At 45.8% G+C, this 20,172-nt stretch overlaps 1 protein-coding gene across 2 annotated transcripts in view; it reads right to left on the bottom strand.

Moving 5' to 3' along the window:
• LOC137439004 (laminin subunit gamma-1-like) overlaps positions 1 to 20,172 on the bottom strand; it is a 241,952-nt gene that overhangs the window by 177,003 nt on the left and 44,777 nt on the right. For both annotated transcript variants that reach the window (XM_068134563.2, XM_068134561.2), the window contains exons 2-3: positions 19,284 to 19,591; positions 13,095 to 13,225 (exon numbers count right to left, since the gene is read on the bottom strand). In XM_068134563.2, the coding sequence (XP_067990664.2) occupies positions 13,095 to 13,225; positions 19,284 to 19,591 (439 nt within the window). The remainder of the gene's footprint in view (positions 1 to 13,094; positions 13,226 to 19,283; positions 19,592 to 20,172) is intronic.

Genomic DNA, 20,172 nt, shown 5'->3' with positions numbered 1-20,172 from the left:
CAGAGGATCAAAAAGGCCCTGAAGACCCAAATGGCCCTGAAGACCCAAAACACCATGAAGACCCAAAAGAGACCGAAATGGTCAAAGATGCCTATCCCTCTGAAACGACGTGCCTGCTGCTGTCTCACCACAATGCGTCTCTGTTTTTAACCACCTCTCATCTGGTTTAGCTCCCCCGATTTTTTCCGCCGTCCATCCCACTCCAGCAACTCCCCAGTGACAGTAACCCCTCCTGGTTAAACTCCAGGCTGACTGTACATCTCAACTATTTTATTCCCCTCTTCTCCCGTTTGTGTAACTGCCTTCCTGAGGCTGTCAAATCCCACTATTCTCACCAGGACTTAAAGCACGTGGTAAAACACCATCTCAAGTCACCTCCAGTCATAACTACGATCATCGAAACCCCTAAAACCATAACGAAACCCTCTTCCTTGCAGCTTCCTGTGTTCATTCCCAACCGCTCTCTCCTCTTTTCATGTTCAGCAAGTTCCTTGCTTATAGCATCCAACTGTCACTGTCAGTATGTTGGCTTTTTACTCTCCCTCACTTCAGATATCACATTTATTTTAAGCCGTAAAAAAATCTCCTTAATGTATGAATTCAGTTATCGAAGATGCACTAAACCCATTATTACCATGAATCGAATCAAACTTAACATCAGTATCTAATTTTTAATTAACTCACAGATTTCATGCATTAACAAGAGCCAAAGACATTTCACGCAACTCCGATTAGGTAATTACTATAATCATTACAGGTGGAATATAATGTGGAGCCATGGAAGAAAACATGAAGTTGTACAAATGGACCTGTCACGTGACAAACGTTTTGCTGCTGCCCAGGAAATTTCAAGCTTGCTTTGGGCTCTTGGCATCTCCTTCTACCCTATCACTCACAAGGTCACGGAATCTCGGGCAAAGTGGCAGTCCAGCTGTGCTGGATCAAGCGCAAGGGAGGAGCTGCTCCCATCACAAATTGTGATGGACCAAGACAAACATGAGTGGGCCGGCTCCGTGTTATCATCATCGTTTATAAATGCCTGCTGCATTTTACAAGGCGATTACAAAACTTACACATTCTTTGGAGTTCAACAGTTAGGCTGAGAGAATCCATTTTATGTATGTATTGTTGTGGATATGAGAATGTTTTTTTATTTTGTTGTTGTGGTAAAATGTTGTTGTAAAAGGTTGTTGTAAAATATCACCCCTCCTCCCTCCGTTTGTGGTTGTATAAAGGTCAAAGGGCGTTTCCGTAGTTAGTCCATAAAACATACATGCAGGACACGATATATCCTTTCTTTTGACAGTTATATCTTATTCTGTGTATTAGTGTAAGGCTGTGTCTTCCATTAATTGAAATACTCCATTGCACCAGTGAAAGAGATAGATTCCCTTCATTCCCATTCCCAAAACCTCCATTCCCCCTCTCGTCACTGCTGAGCCCTCGATTACCAATTACCTCCGATCCAATTGCCGCCATTAACCACGAGGCATTGAGTCGGAGAAGAAAGGCGTGTCGCACCTCGTCAGAGGGGAGGAGGGGCGCGCCCGCCCGTCGTCATCCAGGGCGGAGCCCGAGGGTCGCGCGACCAACCAGGGCCGAGGTGAGCACCCCCGATGGGCGTGTCCAAAGCGCCGGGGGCGTGATCGTTGGGGGCGCTATAAAAAGCGCAACCGGAAGTGAGTAGAGAGAGATGCACTCTGGGTTGGACTGAGTCGGTCGCAAAAGAGAGAGAAGGGTTGTTGAGGGAGAAGAGTTGGTTGAGGAGTTGGTTGCAAGGTTGTTGGTTGCGGTGAGGAGTCGGTGGTGAGGAGTGAAAGAAGCAAGGAAGAGTTGAGGGTTTGGACCAAACAAGTCCTGAGAACGTAGCGGACAGAGGCCGCAGCCGCAAGACCACCCAACCGCCAAAGGGGGCCTGAACGGCGGTTTGGAGCAGGGCCAAAGAGGAACGGCGGCTGCTGAACGCGCCGGTTGTGCTGCGGGACCCCCCCTTGGACCTCTCCCTCTCCCTCCAGCCATCCACCTTCTGCCATTCCTGGCATCCCCCGCGTGAGTCAGCGTTCTGTTTGTTCTGTCCTGGGATAAGTTAAGCCTGTAGGTAAGCTAAATTTGCACTGTGTCACCTGCGTCTTATGACTATGTGTTGTAAATAAAACTTGATTGCCCCTTTTTGCTTGTGTGTGTAAATAATAAAACCCATTACTCGTCTGTACGTCTTCTCGTTTTATTCCTTTTCCTCTTTGCATTCGTCGTTTTTGTCTTTTCCCCTCATTGAGCAGCTGCGGTGCGATCCGGCCAAAGTCTGGGTGAATCGGGTGAGTTTTTGTTAGGTCGCGGTTTTAAACCACCGCTCGGTCTATAACATCATAACCGCGATCTGTAACAATTGGTGTCTGGGAGTGGAATTCGGGTCCCGAACCAAATTTTTAAAACATCTAAAAAAAAATTTTGGTCAAAATTACGAGCTGCCGAAATTTGGTTTTTTTTTAAGCAAAACCCGAATTTTGAAATCGCGCCATGGCTGTTCAAGGCGACGGGATGCCGGTGGGAGAGATAGACGGGGTAGAATCGACCCAGGACCCCAGGGAAGAAGTGGGAAAAGTGGTGGAGGAGAGTAAAGAAGGTGTGGTTGAGGGTGTATCAGGTGCACAAAATGGCGCTCTCACGCACGAGGTATCAGGCGCGCAAAAAGGCGCCTCGTACGAGCGCGCGGCAGCCGAGCCCGCGGTGCCAACGGCCTGGGATCCATTTCTTGCAAATATGTTGAAATTTTTGACCCAGTGGGATGAAGAAAACAAAATGTATGCCCAGGGGCTCATATCCAACAGGGAAATTAACAACATGGGTGTTCAAATGACTAAGGAACTAAAAGAAACAACGAACGGAATGAGGGCCGATAGGGAGGCAAGGGAGCAGAGGGACAGAGACCGCAAGTTGGGCGAAAGGGTCCCAGGGGTGCACGGGGAGGTAACGCGTGTCGAAAAGCGCTGGTTGAGCGAAGCGGAGGAAAGCACGGGTACAATGACGGGGGTAGAAATCGCGACACGGGGTTTTGAAAAGCCGGCGACCGATGAAGTAGAGGGAATTTTATTAAAGCCAACAGTCGCCGAGGTTAATAAAGAAAAAGCAGTAGCGGGAATTAAAATTGAAGAGATGACGGAGGTAACCCGGGAATTGCAGGGAGAAATGGATTATGTACAAAGTCCCTGCTCAAATCATGATGCTGTACTCGCTAACCCGAATGGAAGTTTGCAGGTTCGCGTGGAGAAAAGGATCCCCCAGGTGAGTCGTGCTGTATATTGTGCGGGTAGATTTTGCAGGAGGATGTTTAGCGACAAAAGAATTTTCGCGCGCTTGGGATCGAGGAAACACCCGGGCGTTGGTGAAGGGTCCCGTGTGAGTGGAAATGGCACGCGTGGAAAAAAAAAGTGTGCGTCGGCGAGTGGGTGTGGTATAAAGTGTGGGAGTGAAACCGAGTGCGAGCAAGAATGCACGTCGGTGTGTACGGGGTGTGACACAGGGAGTGAGAGCAATACGGAGTGCACGCCCATGGTGAGTGTTACGGAGGACGTAACGGAGGAGAGGTGTGGACCGAAGTGTGCGCAAGAGGTGTGGTGTGTAACAGAGAGAGCGTTGGTGGAATGTACGGACGGCGTTGGAACGCCAGGTTTTGTGAGGGTGAAAGGGGTAGCGTATGCTTGTAAGCATGCAAGTGAAGCATCGATGGTAACCGGTTTAGTGGTTAGAGCGACGGATAGCCGATGCGAGCACTCGGTGCGAGGGGTGCTTGGTTGGGTGCGAGGCCCGGCGTCGATCGAAGCTGCGTCGTTTCTCTTCGAAGCGTCGTTGCCGATTCGGGCTTGGCCCCGCCCCACACGGTCGAGTCCGGGCTTTGTCGGGCGAGGCGACCGGTCCGGTTCGAGGGCGAGTGGGAGGAAGCGGAACGGTGCCCCCTCGTGGGGACGGGGTTCCGACCGGGGGAGATGGAGCCATCGGGCCCGGGACCGCAAGGTGCCGCGCCGAGATGGTGCGTGGAATCTCGGTCCAACCAAACCACCTCCCTTGAACCGAAAGCCGGACGGATTCAACCTGCAGGCAACCAAACCACCCGAATTCATTGCTCGGCTTTACGAAGCCGAGTTTAATGATGTCATGACGCACCGAGGCTAGGATATAGCGGACTGTGATGATGGTGATCGTGATAGTAATAGTGTTTTGGGCCCAAAATTAGAGAAAAACAAAATTTGATGATTGGCAAAGGATTGGCAGTAATGATTGGCAGATGATGAGTAGTGATTGGCAAATTTTTGATTGGTTGGAATTTAGGTGTACAAAATTGATAGTGAGAGACCCCCGATGTGGTGGGATGGCAAATCCACCATCCCTCACAGACGTGGGGCAAAGGAGCTATAGTTTATGGGGTGTATGGCAGTGAAAACTAGCCCGGGTGGGTTAGGTTATATTGTAGGGATCTAGAAGAGATTGACATTAGGTAACGTTAAGGTTAGTTAGTGACTGATACCTGTAGTGGGGACGCAGGTAGATTAGTGTGGATGATAATGACGTGGGAGCGCAATAGTTTAAAGGGACGACTGGGAAGCGCAAGTTTCAGAAGGGAGTAGTTAGCTGAGATGATGCCGTGTGTGTGAAGATTGAACAGGTGAGAATTGAACAGGTGTGATTGCACAGGTGTGCAACTGAACAGGTGAATGGAGCAGTGTATGAGGGAGTAGTGGTGATTGCGTGTTGTGCTGACCAAATGGTCCAGGAAGAAAGGAGGGTGCAGGTGGCACCAGGGGATTGCACAGGTGTGCAACAACAGGTGTATGTGGCTGTGTGGAATAAATGGTAGTGTGGAATAAATGGAGTATTGGAATGGATGGTCGTGGAGTGAGTATGGTGGAAATTGTGGAGTGGAGTGGATGGTGCGAAGGTGTGAATGGGGGAAGAGTGGACCCCCATCACGGATACCCGGGGCGGGTAGTGTAAGTGTTAGGTAGAGGGTACAGGTAAATTGTGGTTGGATATTGGCATCTGTGGTGCGGTTGCAGAATGGTGTTGTGAATGGGTGCATTAGTGTTGTGGAAATGGCTGGGCGTGTAGCCTGTTAGTGTGTGTAGTTGGTTGGGCACTCCACCACTGTGAGGATGTCGGCCAGGTGAGGCCGCAGGTGGGCTCTGGGAGCCGGTAGAGTTGTGGATGGGGCCCGAGGATCCGGAGGATGGACCCGGGTAGCCCAGTGCCAGAGAGGGCACCGAGTGGGGAGAGTGCCAGAGGGCCTTCCCCAGGTAGTTAGGTTAGGGCAAGGAGCAGGTAAGCTCGGAGGCAACTGCAGTGGTGGAGGTGTGCAGGTGGGTAGACCCACTGGGAGAGGTACACGCCGCAGCCCAGAAATTGTGCGAGGGCACCGGGAGATGAATCGGGGGAGTGAGACCCCAAATTGAAGAGCACCACAGTTTGGCCAATGGGAATTGGTTTTTAGAACCCATAGTGTAAGAGGGCCAATGGTTTGGCCGGAGAAAGAACCCGGGTAGTGTAAAGTGTGTTAAAATCATTTAGAGGATAGTTAGGATGAAGGATCTCCTCGCACCATCTGCATCCACTCACCTGAGGTGACAGGTACTCCACACCATGCCATGTTTAATTATTTTTACTGTGCAAATGTTTGGAATGTGAGACGCATCATGACGTGGGTGTGACATTGTGCGTAATTCCATCTCTTCCTCATGAGGATTGATGATGAATTGATGATGGCAAATTTTTGAAGTAGAGGGATTGTGGTGACGAATTTGGTATAGGGGAAATATGGGGAAGACGTGACAGTAGTGACGAATTGGTAATGTGTAGATTTTGTACATATGGCGTAAGGGCAAGGGTAGGCTAGGTGACAGGGGGGTGACGTACGGTAGGGACGAGCTTTCTCACTTCGCCCTCCGTACGCATTTTGCCTTGCATTGCCTTTTTGACGTGTACCCTTGAGACCTTACCCCTCGCTCATCTGTCTTGTCCCCCCTTTTTGTCTCCCACATGAGGACCTGAGCGCCGTTGGGCGCCGAGGGGAGCGTGCGTGGGTCGGCCATTGTGCGCCCGAAATTCCCAGAACCAGCTGTCTGCATCGATGCACCACGTTATGGACCACATGTCAGTGGCCGAGCACCACTTATGGACCCCATGGGTTGGGGCAAGGCCCCTCTGCTGGAACCGGCCATGAGGGCCCGAAATCTTGCTGGCGGACCTTGGCCACAGGGCACCGATGCCCCACAGGTGAACCACACTAGTCGGCCCTGTGGGCCATAAATAAAATCAAATAAAAAAAGGACACATTGGGCACACTTTATTGAAAATAGGCCGCCAGTAAGCAAAGCAAAAGAATGACAACATCTGGAAGAACAAATAATAACCAGCAGAGGGAGCCGAAGAGCAAGAGATCACCTGCAGGGTTTGGGTTTGTTGGATTTATTTTATTGATGAACAGTGGTGACTGCACTGATTGGTGCTTGAGGGTGTGTTGGTGCGTTATAGGTGCTTTCATGGTGCATTGATGCAGAGCAGACTGTCCTCCCCCCAGAAAGAACAATTACAGGTCCTGGGTTAGTTTTGTAAATAAAAATAGCGTCAATTGTAAATAATGCTTCCCACCGTCAGTGTGTAGTTTGAAGACCATTCCGCAATTCGGTTAACTGTGGGCGTAAGTCTGTTAGGCAGGGTGCAATGGAGCAGCGGGACACATTTATTTATGTTTTAAAACTGTCGCACTCAGGGTCAGGCTAAAAGTAGAGGGAACTACACCTACATGCCACACTAAGGTAAAAGTAATAGGCCCGGGACGTGCCTAAGGGGAGGAGGGTGCAGTGTTGTGGATATGAGAATGTTTTTTTATTTTGTTGTTGTGGTAAAATGTTGTTGTAAAAGGTTGTTGTAAAATATCACCCCTCCTCCCTCCGTTTGTGGTTGTATAAAGGTCAAAGGGCGTTTCCGTAGTTAGTCCATAAAACATACATGCAGGACACGATATATCCTTTCTTTTGACAGTTATATCTTATTCTGTGTATTAGTGTAAGGCTGTGTCTTCCATTAATTGAAATACTCCATTGCACCAGTGAAAGAGATAGATTCCCTTCATTCCCATTCCCAAAACCTCCATTCCCCCTCTCGTCACTGCTGAGCCCTCGATTACCAATTACCTCCGATCCAATTGCCGCCATTAACCACGAGGCATTGAGTCGGAGAAGAAAGGCGTGTCGCACCTCGTCAGAGGGGAGGAGGGGCGCGCCCGCCCGTCGTCATCCAGGGCGGAGCCCGAGGGTCGCGCGACCAACCAGGGCCGAGGTGAGCACCCCCGATGGGCGTGTCCAAAGCGCCGGGGGCGTGATCGTTGGGGGCGCTATAAAAAGCGCAACCGGAAGTGAGTAGAGAGAGATGCACTCTGGGTTGGACTGAGTCGGTCGCAAAAGAGAGAGAAGGGTTGTTGAGGGAGAAGAGTTGGTTGAGGAGTTGGTTGCAAGGTTGTTGGTTGCGGTGAGGAGTCGGTGGTGAGGAGTGAAAGAAGCAAGGAAGAGTTGAGGGTTTGGACCAGACAAGTCCTGAGAACGTAGCGGACAGAGGCCGCAGCCGCAAGACCACCCAACCGCCAAAGGGGGCCTGAACGGCGGTTTGGAGCAGGGCCAAAGAGGAACGGCGGCTGCTGAACGCGCCGGTTGTGCTGCGGGACCCCCCCTTGGACCTCTCCCTCTCCCTCCAGCCATCCACCTTCTGCCATTCCTGGCATCCCCCGCGTGAGTCAGCGTTCTGTTTGGTCTGTCCTGGGATAAGTTAAGCCTGTAGGTAAGCTAAATTTGCACTGTGTCACCTGCGTCTTATGACTATGTGTTGTAAATAAAACTTGATTGCCCCTTTTTGCTTGTGTGTGTAAATAATAAAACCCATTACTCGTCTGTACGTCTTCTCGTTTTATTCCTTTTCCTCTTTGCATTCGTCGTTTTTGTCTTTTCCCCTCATTGAGCAGCTGCGGTGCGATCCGGCCAAAGTCTGGGTGAATCGGGTGAGTTTTTGTTAGGTCGCGGTTTTAAACCACCGCTCGGTCTATAACATCATAACCGCGATCTGTAACAGTATGTATGTGTGTATGTATGTATATATGTATCTATGTATGTATCTATGTATGTATCTATGTATGTAATAAAATAAAATAAAATAAAAAAAAATAAAAAAAGCTTCCACTTTGACATTATAGGGTATTATGTGTAGATCAGAGATATAAAAAAAAATCTCAATTTAATCCATATTAAATTCAGGCTGCAGCACAACAAAATGTGAAAAAAGTCAAGGGGTGTGATTACTTTCTGAAGGCGCTGCATAACATTCAATTAATCGCTGCTGAAAAGTGAAACTACCAACCGGTATCACCCATGGTTGGGCTGGTGAAGGCAGTACATCGCTGTTTCATCCACCTCGTAAATTTGAAGCCTTTCGGATTATATGCTAGCTAATAAACAGCTCGGTCGGTAGCTACGCTTTTCATCTGCTTGGTGACAGATTTTGACTGAAATTCTTGTACTGCGAGAGGCCCTTCTGGGTTTCTAGTTATGACGCCCTGATGTTACCATAAGGGCGTTGGTCGAAGTTTGGAGCATTTCAGTAATTATATATATATATATATATATATATATATATATATATATATATATATATATATATATATATATATATATGTATATGTATATATATATATATATGTATATGTATATATATATGTATATGTATATATATATATATATGTATATATATATATATATATATATATATATATATACATAGTATAAATATATACAGTATAAATATATATATGCAGTATGAATATTGTCGCGTTCTCGGGGTGAACACCCATGGGGACGGATAGCCGAGAAAGCTTTACTCTCCGAGGCGTTCAGTTAATGATGGCAGACCTTCCTTATACGTGCTGGGGAGAGCACCAGGGGATAGCGAAGCTCTTACCTTCACGGACCCCACTGGATGTCTTCGAACCTGGATAACCAACTCAAACCCGACACAGAATTATAATGCAAAAATACCAGCTTTATTGAAAGAAATGCCGGTAACAAAAGAATGCACGATAAAACTAATATCCTAAATGGAGCGCCCCCAAACAGACTCTTATACAACACAAGGGGATGACAAAAGAACGAAAGTAAAAATGTAGTGTACTCAGCTTCAAGCGGCTCTTGAACACTGTCGGGAATTGTCACAGGCCCCATGCCTCGGCGTGGGAAAACACAGGCCTCCATGCATAGTTTACTCGTGGGAAAACGCAGGCCTCGGTCTGCAGTTCACTCCTCTAGCCACCAAGCGAGAAACGAGGCCGCGCACGTGCACTCACCATCTGCTCCACACAGCACCCAGACAACACACCGATGTCTCTCCGGTTCACTCGGCACGGCCCTCAGCCATCACGAAGCTACAGGCCAAGTGCACCAGAGTCGACGAGCAACGACCGTCCCTCCTCACGATCTTCGAAACCTCCAATGTCTCTAGCGCCAGAGCGCAATAACATGTGACTGCACGGCACCAATATCCAAACACAAGAGAACCAATAAATCAACAGTTCGTTATGGAGGCCAGCCCAAAGAGAGAGACAAAATGTCAGGACACGACCATTCGTTATCAAAGCCAGGACCCAAAGAGAAGAGAAGAAAGAGGCAGAAAATGTCGGAACACATTCTTTTTTTGCAGAGCTCATACGTCATCCGACGCCGCCCGTGCCTGCTCCAACCAGCGAGCCCATCTCTTCATTCCATGACCGTCATAACCAATCACTGCACTGCGGGGCATGGACCTGCCTGCTTGATGTTGCGATGCAGCGGCTGCAGCACCAGTGGTAGTTGAATGTCCCGGTTCCAGTTGCTTTATTTAGTGTTATTAATGTGCTTGCTTGACTATGTTTTTGTGTGTGTGTGTGCTGCATTGTCATCAGGAACAGAGGGGAAATAACAGAGGCAATTACATATCGGGGATTAATTACCCTTAATCCCGAACTAATTAACATAACCCCACTCCTCATCATGGTGACAATGATACACTCTCACACGACATCCGGTCTAATGGATCCCCTACTTATGGTACATGGGGGTTCTCCTTCTTCATCGTGACATATGGAGCATGGTAATCTATACACTTCTACCTGGACTAAGGTATTGCATTGCCTACCACCCACAAACGTAACAATATATATATATATATATATATATATATATATATATATATATATATATATACATATATATACATATATATATTTATTGTTGCGGATCTCTGCGCCGGCATTTCCCCTTACCAAGCGGGGGTTAGTCCCCTTGTCTTTTACTAGCCGACGGGACCCGGGACCTATGATGTCCTTCCCGGGCAGCGTTAAATAGGGTTTTAGGACTATGAATTCGCTATTACCTAAGTACTAACGCTGACCGGAAACGAGGAAATAAGCCCCGCCCGAATCACGGGTGTTAGTGGAAACGCCGAGCGGTAGTGACCCGTGACCCGAGTCGTTATCAATGACTAAACCCGATCTGAGCAGTTCTTAATCGTGCCACGCTTACCCAGTGGAGGAAATGACTGAAACGGTCGAATTTGGGAAGAAAAGGAATAACAGAATTTATTTACACATTGTACAATATGAATGATCATGGTGTGTACCCCGATTTAGAATAGGTACACCATATCCCTGCGCATCGTAAGAGCGTGACCAAGGGTTGGTGTCAGGAAGGGCATCCGGCCATAAAAACATTTCCTCAAACAGGGAACCATGATTGTCATGGGGCCCGCAAGGCTAACCCCCGCTCTAGCAGGGAAAATGGCCTTAAAACGATCATTCATTCATTCATTCATTTACACTTTGTACAATAAAGAAGAAGAAGAAGAATACACAGTGCAGCCTTAAACAGTCTTAACTTATCCCTGGACAAACGGGCCCGTCACACTCAGACACACTCACACGGGGTTGCAGACGAACAGGTCGATGGTCCAGGGATGGCGTCCAGGCAGCTCTTCCTCCGCTCTCCAACTCGCACCGCGAAGCAGATGAACAGACAGCAGCTGCCAGGAGCTCTCCACGTGTCGTTGGTGCGCACGGCATTATTTTAGAGCGAATCGGTAGGGCAGGCTTTGGCGGTTACACTCGCGGCTCAGCCGCATACGTAATAAACGGACAGTTTGTAATAGTTCAATAACCGCGCGCAATGCACTTCTCAATCAAGGCTCGAAACTGTCGTGTGCACGCCAGCCCCCTTAATGCAGTTCTCACACAAGTGCTCCGGATCAGTTCTCTCAATGCCAGTCCTTCGTAAGCGCCTCTCCCTTCTCATCTGAACTCCAACACCGCGCATCCCTATCTCATCTCTCAACTTCAACGAGTGCCTCTCCCTTCTCATCTGAGGTTGGGGCCTCGCGCCAAGGGTTTTATTGCCATGCCCTTGGAACCCTCTCGAACTCACCAGACGTTTCTTGCCACGCCCTATCAAGCCATGCCCACCGAGCTCTGGTTGGCTATTGCTCTTACCGTCACCGCCTTCTGACGTGCTGCTTGATGCGGCCACACCTCGACCCTTGCGCCCCTCCCCCTTTTCAGTCCTACCTCGTGGTTACCCGACTAGTTTCGAGTGAAACCAAGGGCAGCGAACGCTGCTGGCGGCCAAAGCGTAACAAACTGCTGCGGGTAGCCCAAAGCGTAACAAATTGAGGGATGCCAAATGGGGCGCTGGATCGAGTTTGCCCATGATGTAATTGAAGGGTGGCCGCAAAATGAAAGGGACCTAAGCTTAATTCTTGACACAACGCAGATGTTACTAGTGAAATGGCCTACTCTTACACATACTGTGACATAACTAATTCTAATGGGCCTACGTGTTGCTTGTGGACTAACTATGGGGGGCAAACCTTTAACCTTTAATGATGTTATCTATCTATAATTCCAGTAATCTCTGTGTGTGTGTACGTGACCGCTGTTTCTCGACAACCACGGGTCCGATATACTTGAAACTTGCCAGGTATATTGCTGGGGACCTGAGGATGTGCCTTTTCAAGGTTTCATATTAATCGGACAAGTAGTTAGCGAGCTATGTCCAAAAAACGATTCGACCAATCAGAGAGCAGCGAGCTCGCTTTGGCTTTGTGAATGGACCAAACCATTTCATGTAAATAGAGGGGGGGGGGGGGGGGTTCTACCGTACTCGCAAGCCGTTCGCTTTGGCTTTGCGAATGGACCAAACCATTTCATGTAAATAGAGGGGGGGGGATTGTCACCGTACTCGCAAGCCGTTCGCTTTGGCTTTGCGAATGGACCAAACCATTTCATGTAAATAGAGGGGGGGGGGGGATATAATTTTAGATATATATATAGTACGGGCATGCCCTAGTATGTACAATTCTCAAAACATCAACAATATATATATATACATATATAGTATATACATATACACACAAGCAATGTTAACCCAAATGATCCATTTCCACAAGAATATGTATATTCCAATAATGTGAATATATTCCCATGCAGGGCTAATGAGAAAAGGTCATGGTCAAATAGGCCAACCCACTGCATCTTTTTTTCAGAAAAACAAAATGCACCAATTCAGTGAACGAAGGCAAATGGAACTTAATTTAATTTCCGTAATTTCGCTCAAGGCAGACATCTTTTATTATTTATTTATTTTTACATCGTTGAGCCAAGCTCCATATTGTAGCTTGTATGGAAACCACAAGCAGGATGAAGACATTAGCAAACATCAGTGTGCTCTCATGCAAAATATTAGGACATTGGTAAATACTGGACAAATATAAAATGATGTCTGGGATTTTAAGGGACTCGGAACTCTGAAAAGCAAGATATGGCTGCCTCTACTGGAATTTCACAATGCTGTATTCACTCCTGAAATTATATTTTGCATGTCAGGAAAGAGTGAACAATTACATATTGATCAGGTGAAGCAAATTGAAGTTTTGAGTTTTGTTTCCCTTTAAATGGATTGATTCTTATTAAATATCACTCACCGGGACAAACATGGAGTGGACTGACTATAAAGAAGCACAACACACATATTCCTCACCTGCCACCGACAGATAAATCAGAAATAGCGTAGAAGTATGAACGAAGAACTTTTTCAAGCTTGAAGACCTCATCACCAAAGGTGTTTAGTCGGTTCAGAGTGATTCTTATGTCGGTGGCAGTGACCCAATCCTATGCAGGGTTATGAGGAAGAGGAACAAAATATAAGAGGGGAAGTTAAGATCGTAAGAATGGTTGAGTAACATTTACTTCATGAAACATTTGCTGTTTGGACATGGATCAGGATTTAGCTCCAGTAACATTCCACCAAGTACGCACTCATGTTATTGAGGTGAACAATGGCACCACTCTAAATATGTTGTTTCCACGTTGTCAAAAACACAAGGAGTATGTACATAAAATAAATAAAAGGGTATTTGGAAGTACCAATGCACTGCTCCATGAACAAGCATTCTGAGTATTGCGCTGCAATACATGTCCCCTACCAAAGTTCAAAGTGCCATAACTTTGTCAAAAATGATCGAATATGCAAATTTATGCACGGTTGATGCTGGTTTTCAAACTTGATCTGAGGTATGCTGAGACATATGTGCGTACAAAATTTTGTTGAAATCAGCCAATGTTTGGTGCAGTTATCGTACGGAAACCAAACTGCGACAGACGAACAGACGGATCTAATTAAATATGCAAATTTATGCACGGTTGATGCTGGTTTTCAAACTTGATCTGAGTTATTCTGAGACACATGTGTGTACAAAATTTTGTTGAAATCAGCCAATGTTTGGTGGAGTTATCGCACGAAACCAAAGTGTGACAGACGAACCTCAATAAATATGCAAATTTATGCACGGTTGAATGTGGGCGCGGATGATGTGAGACCGGGTTATCCTGACCGGGTTATCCTGACCAGGTTATCCGCGGACCGTGGAAGCTAGACTACTTCTGACGCGTACTGTGTATACTGCTAAGAGGGCAGAGTATCAGATACATACTTAAAGAAGTATTCACGCATATTATACGCACAGAAGCATATGGTAAAGTGACACTCCAACCTCCCGAGACGTATTGTTTATTTATTGGTAAACTATGTGAATTCAATGTATTCTTGCCTGATATGAAGAATTGTGTCAATGGAAACAAAATTCAGTGAAAACGTTTTTGACTTGCTGCTTATTCTAGGAAAGCATTTTAAAGAACAGTCAACGATTACAGCGTATTGTACACAAGGAATATTAACAGCTTTGACTTACCGCAGTCCAAATTATAGTCCGGAAAACTGTTGGGGAAATGACCAAGGGTTATTTACCTACAGGTTCTGAATCGTTCCCAATCACGAATTACCTCAGGACGGGCTTACCTGTGATTCGCACTCGGGACTTCGATTTATACACCTAGCAGACAGGTCAGCAGAAGCACGAGAAAATACGTTGTTTTTCAAGATCAATGATCGATGTGTATATATATATGTTGCTCGGCTTGGCTCCGCCCCTCCTGAAAGAGGGCGCTGTGTCGCGCTTTTGACGTTCGCGAGACGAGGCTGAGGGCGCACGTTGCGGCTTGAGGAGAACTCTAGAATAAACAAAGTGCCATAACTTTGTCAAAAATGATCGAATATGCAAATTTATGTACGGTTGATGCTGGGTTTCAAACTTGATCTGAGGTATGCTGAGACACATGTGTGTCACGCCTCGCCTCGTTGATAAGCCCGCAAGGTCGCTCCGTGGAGCGACCTGCACGTATTGCACTGTGTGAATTATATAAATTATTACCAACTCACGGTCTGAGGTACTGGCGATTCAAGAGATATCCATTTTTTTTTCCTTTAATTAACGACATCTGCCAAACCACGTGCCCTATCGCAAATTCCAAAAGGACATTTTAGTAGACTGACATGCTGAACAGATTTGTGAAGTTTCCCCTCGATTGGATCAAAAATGAGGGAGGAGCTCGGTTTTAAAGGTTCATGCTTAAAAACGTCATAACTCTGCAACGATGTGACGCATGACGTCATGCTCGCTGACTTTTTTGTTCGTCATGGGTATGCGATTCTGCCTGCAAAGGTTGGCCTCGATCTGTTCAGCCGTTGCAGAGAAAAAGGGGTTTTGGTGTTTTCACGAAAAACAATATGGCGACCGAACCACGTGACGTGTGACGTCATAATTACCATTAAAACATTCTACAGACCGAGTCCATCATATGGTGAAAATTTTATCTCAATCGGTCCTATTATTGCAGAGAAATTGGTTTTTAAAGGAAATTAAAACTTAAAATGGCACTGAGTTAAGGATCATCAGAATTATCAGAATTACCAAAGTTCAAAGTGCCATAACTTTGTTAAAAATGATCGAAACGTCGTGAAGTTCGAACTTGACCTGTAACTTATCATGAGGAAACCATGTGCCAAGTTTGAAATCATTAGCTTTAAGCGTTTAGAAAAGAAGTCCGGAAAACTGTTCTTTGCGTGACGGACTGACGGACTGACAGACGGAGGGACGGCGTGCAAACTTATAGTCCCCTCATTTACAACAATCCTTTAAATTATTTATATTTAAGTTTAGGAACAACCGATACTGTACAATTAATTAAGTGTGTGTGTGTGTGTGTGTTTGTGTGTGTGTGTGTGTGTGTGTGTGTGCGTCTGTGAATAAAAGAGAGAGATAGAATTGTGAGGAACAGAAATGACAAAACGAGATGTGTGTGTGTGTGTGTGTGTGTGTGTGTGTGTGTGTGTGTGTGTGTGTGTGTGTGTGTGTGTCGACCGACTGTCTGGACACAGCTGCGATTCTGGACCAACTCATGTAGACCCACGGCCACAGTTGTGGATCCAATGTTGAGAGAGCTTCTGGACTAAAAAGGTCGAAACCTCAATGAACAATGAAGCTCAGCTGATGATCCAGGTAGTAGGAAAATCTAACAATTACTTAAAATTTTGTGGGGTTAAGCAATATTGGTTCATGTCTGTCGGGCTGTCTGTGGTGGTGGTGGTTCGTATGCAGCCTGTGGGATCATTTTCTGGAAGTGCGGCTGTGCCGCTGATGCAATGCACCCCATTACCAATCAGCCAGTACTCATTTTGCCGACCGAGGAAGGATGACAGGATGACAGGATGACAGGATGAGTCAACCGACCTGATGTTAATTCAACGAAATGACAGGGGCTCAAACTCAGGATCCGAAGATCTCAAGTAAGCCACCTTAACCGTTGAGCCAACACCAGGCTTCGTCAGTCTTATCAGGGTATGATCGTGGAACAGCTTATTTATATTGAATGTTGTATTTTGAACACAAATCGGAATATGAAGAGGAAGACAAGTTTGTTGTTTTACCGTACCTTGGCCCAGAAATTGTCACAACTGCACATGCGCAGAGAGGAGCGAGATAGGCCTATTTATTGTTACTTTGCATACTTGTTAGACAGTCAAAGTAAATTGAAAATCATTCCAAATAGGTAACTTGCTGTTTATAAGGATGTTACAAATGACACAAACAACAGGCATGAAGAACTAATGTAACGTGTTTGATTGGGTAGTGTAATAGACACTGGGGAAAACGGCGGTAAAACCCAGAATTAATTTATTTATATGCCTATAAACCTCTTTAAACCTTTATTTTGACTGAATTATATACTTCAAGACTGTAGAACACAAAATGCATTGATAATATTTCCAGGAATCATGCAATATATTGATACATCGCATGAGTTGGCATGGCATGTGAAAGGGTACAGTATCGGGGTGACTTTCTTGGGCAGATCACATTTCAAAGTTGGCCTCCAAAGCCAGCCGCCGACTGGGTATCCTCCGTCACACAAAGTCCTTCCTTGACACACCTGAACTCCTATCCACTAACAAGGCCTTCATCCACAGCTTGATGGAGCATCAGCCATTATATACTATAATAAACTATTATACTGTTTAGTCTCACAAGAATAAATCACAATTTATCTGTAGTTTACTCGTACCCGACTGCAAAGCCGCAATGAGCCGGTGAAGCCAAAGCCTCTTGCCACTATTTTACCCATCACTCTGGCATCAGTAGGTTAGGTTGTTGGTAGTAGGTAGGTGTAGTAGGTACCGTACGTAGTTCAAAATGACACCATTTGCATTCTGGATGAGATTAAAATTTATAAAATTTCCTTCTTGATTAATTCGGTGAATTCCGTCTCAACTTCGGATATTTCCGGCCGTGAAAAACTATCCTCTACGGCCGCGAGATTTCTATAAAAAAAAAATCTTCGTCAATTTTAGAATATTTGACGCCGTTTTCAGCCTCCGAAACGCGGTAAAAAGCTTTTTTGAAATATTTTTTCAAATACTCGAATCACATTGGTTCCGGTGTTTGGTGACGATTTTCGTTGAAGATAACCAGGGCCCGTGCTGGCCAGGGGAACGAGGTTGGTCTTAAAGTATTTAAATTACAAATTAGAGGTGCATAGGATTGTGAATCAAACAAAGACGGGTGAAACAAACTCCTATTTAACTTTTTCGCAATTTTTTTATGCATACTTCCGCATCCGGAAGATGGCGGCCTCCATTGAGTGATTTGGTTTTTGAAATATTTTTTCAAATGCTCGAATCTCATTGGTTCCGGTGTTTGGCGACGATTTTCGTTGAAGATAACCAGGCCCGTGTGGGCCGAGGTTGGTCTTAAAGTATTTTAATTACAAATTAGAGGTGCATAAGAATGTGAATCAAAAATAGACGGGTGAAACAAACTCCTATTGAACTTTTTTCAATTTGTTATGCATACTTCCGCATCCGCAAGATGGCGGCCTCCATTGAGCGATTTGGTGCGTCAAAGCTTCGAAATTCTCAAGGGATCCAGCAAAATCTGGCTTTTCAACATAATACGTACACGTTCATTCACAACACCGGCTTCGCCGGCTATTATTTACAAGGAACGTCATTGCAAGAGGAGGCAATTTGGCCCATCAAGCAAATTTTACCAAAGTATAGTAAATGTTTGTTCCAGATATGTAGCATCATAAACAAAATCTATAAAGTCTGGTTCATTGTGGTATATTAAAAACTATACATCATCCTACATTGTCAGAAATAACTATAGTTTAATCTGTTTTAATTGTAAACTATCGTAAATTGTACAAAATAATAGTATAAAATATGTATAGTAAGTTATATAAAACTGTAGTAATTGTGTTGTAGTAAACAGCAGCATTATGCAAGAAAACAATAATATAGTACAAGGAATGATCTCTCTGTATCTCTGGAAAATCCTCTTTATGTATTTACTGACGACTTCACCCTCTGCTGTGACATCCCTCATGCTTCTGAAAAGTAGGCTGCAGCCTCTTCCCTCTCTTCAGGCATTGATAAAATCACAAACTGGTCAAACACTTGGAATATGTCTTTCAATCCTGGCACACACTCACTATCTCTCTCTGAAAGGACCGTCGAGAAAACCCTCCTGTCTACTTTCTTAACAACCCTCTTGAGGAAGTTCAGCCATTCAAACTCCTGGGTCTCACAATCAACCACTATCTTTCCTGGGAAAACCATATTTCAACATTGGCCTCCAAAGCCAGTCGCCGACTGGGCATCCTCCGTCGTACAAAGTCCTTCTTTAGCACAACTGAACTCCTATCCACTACAAGGCTTTCATCTGCATCCTGGAGTACTGCTCTCCCTTCCAGGCTGGCTCAGCTTGATGCCATGGAAATCAAGGCCTTCAATATGATTGGAATCTCCCACAACAAAGCTGAGTCTATGGGTCTATGACTACGCCATTACAGAAAGGTCATTGGTCTCTTTGTCTTCGACTTCCTCCTTGCTGGTCTTGCACCCTTTGCTCTTTCTGTGCTTTGTCTCCATGCCCCCCTCCCCCGCCCCCACTCCCGTCCCGGGTTTATCCAGGGCACACACAGTTCACCATCAACCCCGTTCTGGTGACGCATATTTACATATTATCTAATCAAAGGCAAGATGATTCCGCTACACAATTTCATTTTTCCCTCAAGGTCTTCAAGTCAGCTGTTCACCACCATTTCAGATCGTCCCCAATCCAAAACCATGACTTTTTCTCCTCCCATTAACCCCACCCAAATCCCTCCTTCCAAATTTCCACTTTTTCCTCTTGAGAGTTTCCTTCTGTATCCGTCTTGTCCATCCTATGCATCCTCTCCTGCCCCTCATTCCTCCCCAACACCCATTGTTTGTCCAAGCCTGCCTAAGACTCAACTGACTTCGATCTCCATGAGTGTTTCACAGGCTCACCTGCAGAGCTGAGCTCTGGTCGAAACTGTAGGCACTCGGTCGTCCCTCAAGTGTGGAGAAAGCCACGTTACCGCCAGTGAGCGGTGAGATGTCGCTGAACTCTTCACTGCACAGCACCGTGGTCTCGTCCTCCTGGCCAGCCTGCAAAGCGGAACGAGCTTGAAGACCATACGTCCGGTCGCACGATGCACTGTAGAACTGCAAAGGCTTCCATGGAGCCATGGGTGAGGAACGCTGGTAGATGGCAAAGCTCTCGGGGCGACTGTTGTGGAAGCGTAGCCGTATGTATGAGATCTCATAAGTCTTTCCTGTGAAAACAAATGGAGCAGAGGAGGAGGAAAGAGCAGCAAAATGAAACACTATCCTGGTCATCCAGTAAAACTAGATTATATTAGTCTCTGTTTTCTCATCAATGTATGAATATATTTCTAAGTTGATGAATAACTGAGCTACATGAGGGGGCTCTCATGGACATCAAGCTAGTGGATTGAAATGAATATCGGTCAATAATGATTACTCGTTAATGTCTTCAACATTACACTGGTTTACATCAAGTATTGAGAGAAGTACAACAACAAGAGCAGCGAAAACTGCCAGCAGCCTATTTCTTTCTGTTCATATTTATTTAATTTTTTATCACAATGCAAATGCTGAGAAGCAAAGCCGAGTCGAGGTTGCGACGAGCCTATCGAGGCCAGGGTACTATATCTACATAAACCCTAAGTAATTAATTTAGGTATATTTAGCTACGTCTTAATGGCAAACTTCAAAATAGTTGTAGGCTCAAAGGAAGAACTTTCATAACTTGCAAGCATTGACCAAATTATTAAACAGGCCGGATAATACTCAATCACCTGGGCTCTGTTCTTCAACCGTAGATGATTCTGTC

This window comes from Myxine glutinosa, chromosome 13 (genome assembly GCF_964187855.1).
Source record: "Myxine glutinosa chromosome 13, kmMyxGlut1.1, whole genome shotgun sequence".
Classification (NCBI taxonomy): domain Eukaryota; kingdom Metazoa; phylum Chordata; class Myxini; order Myxiniformes; family Myxinidae; genus Myxine; species Myxine glutinosa.
Note: the sequence above shows the minus strand (reverse complement) of the source record. Positions and strands in the feature narration are given on the sequence as shown.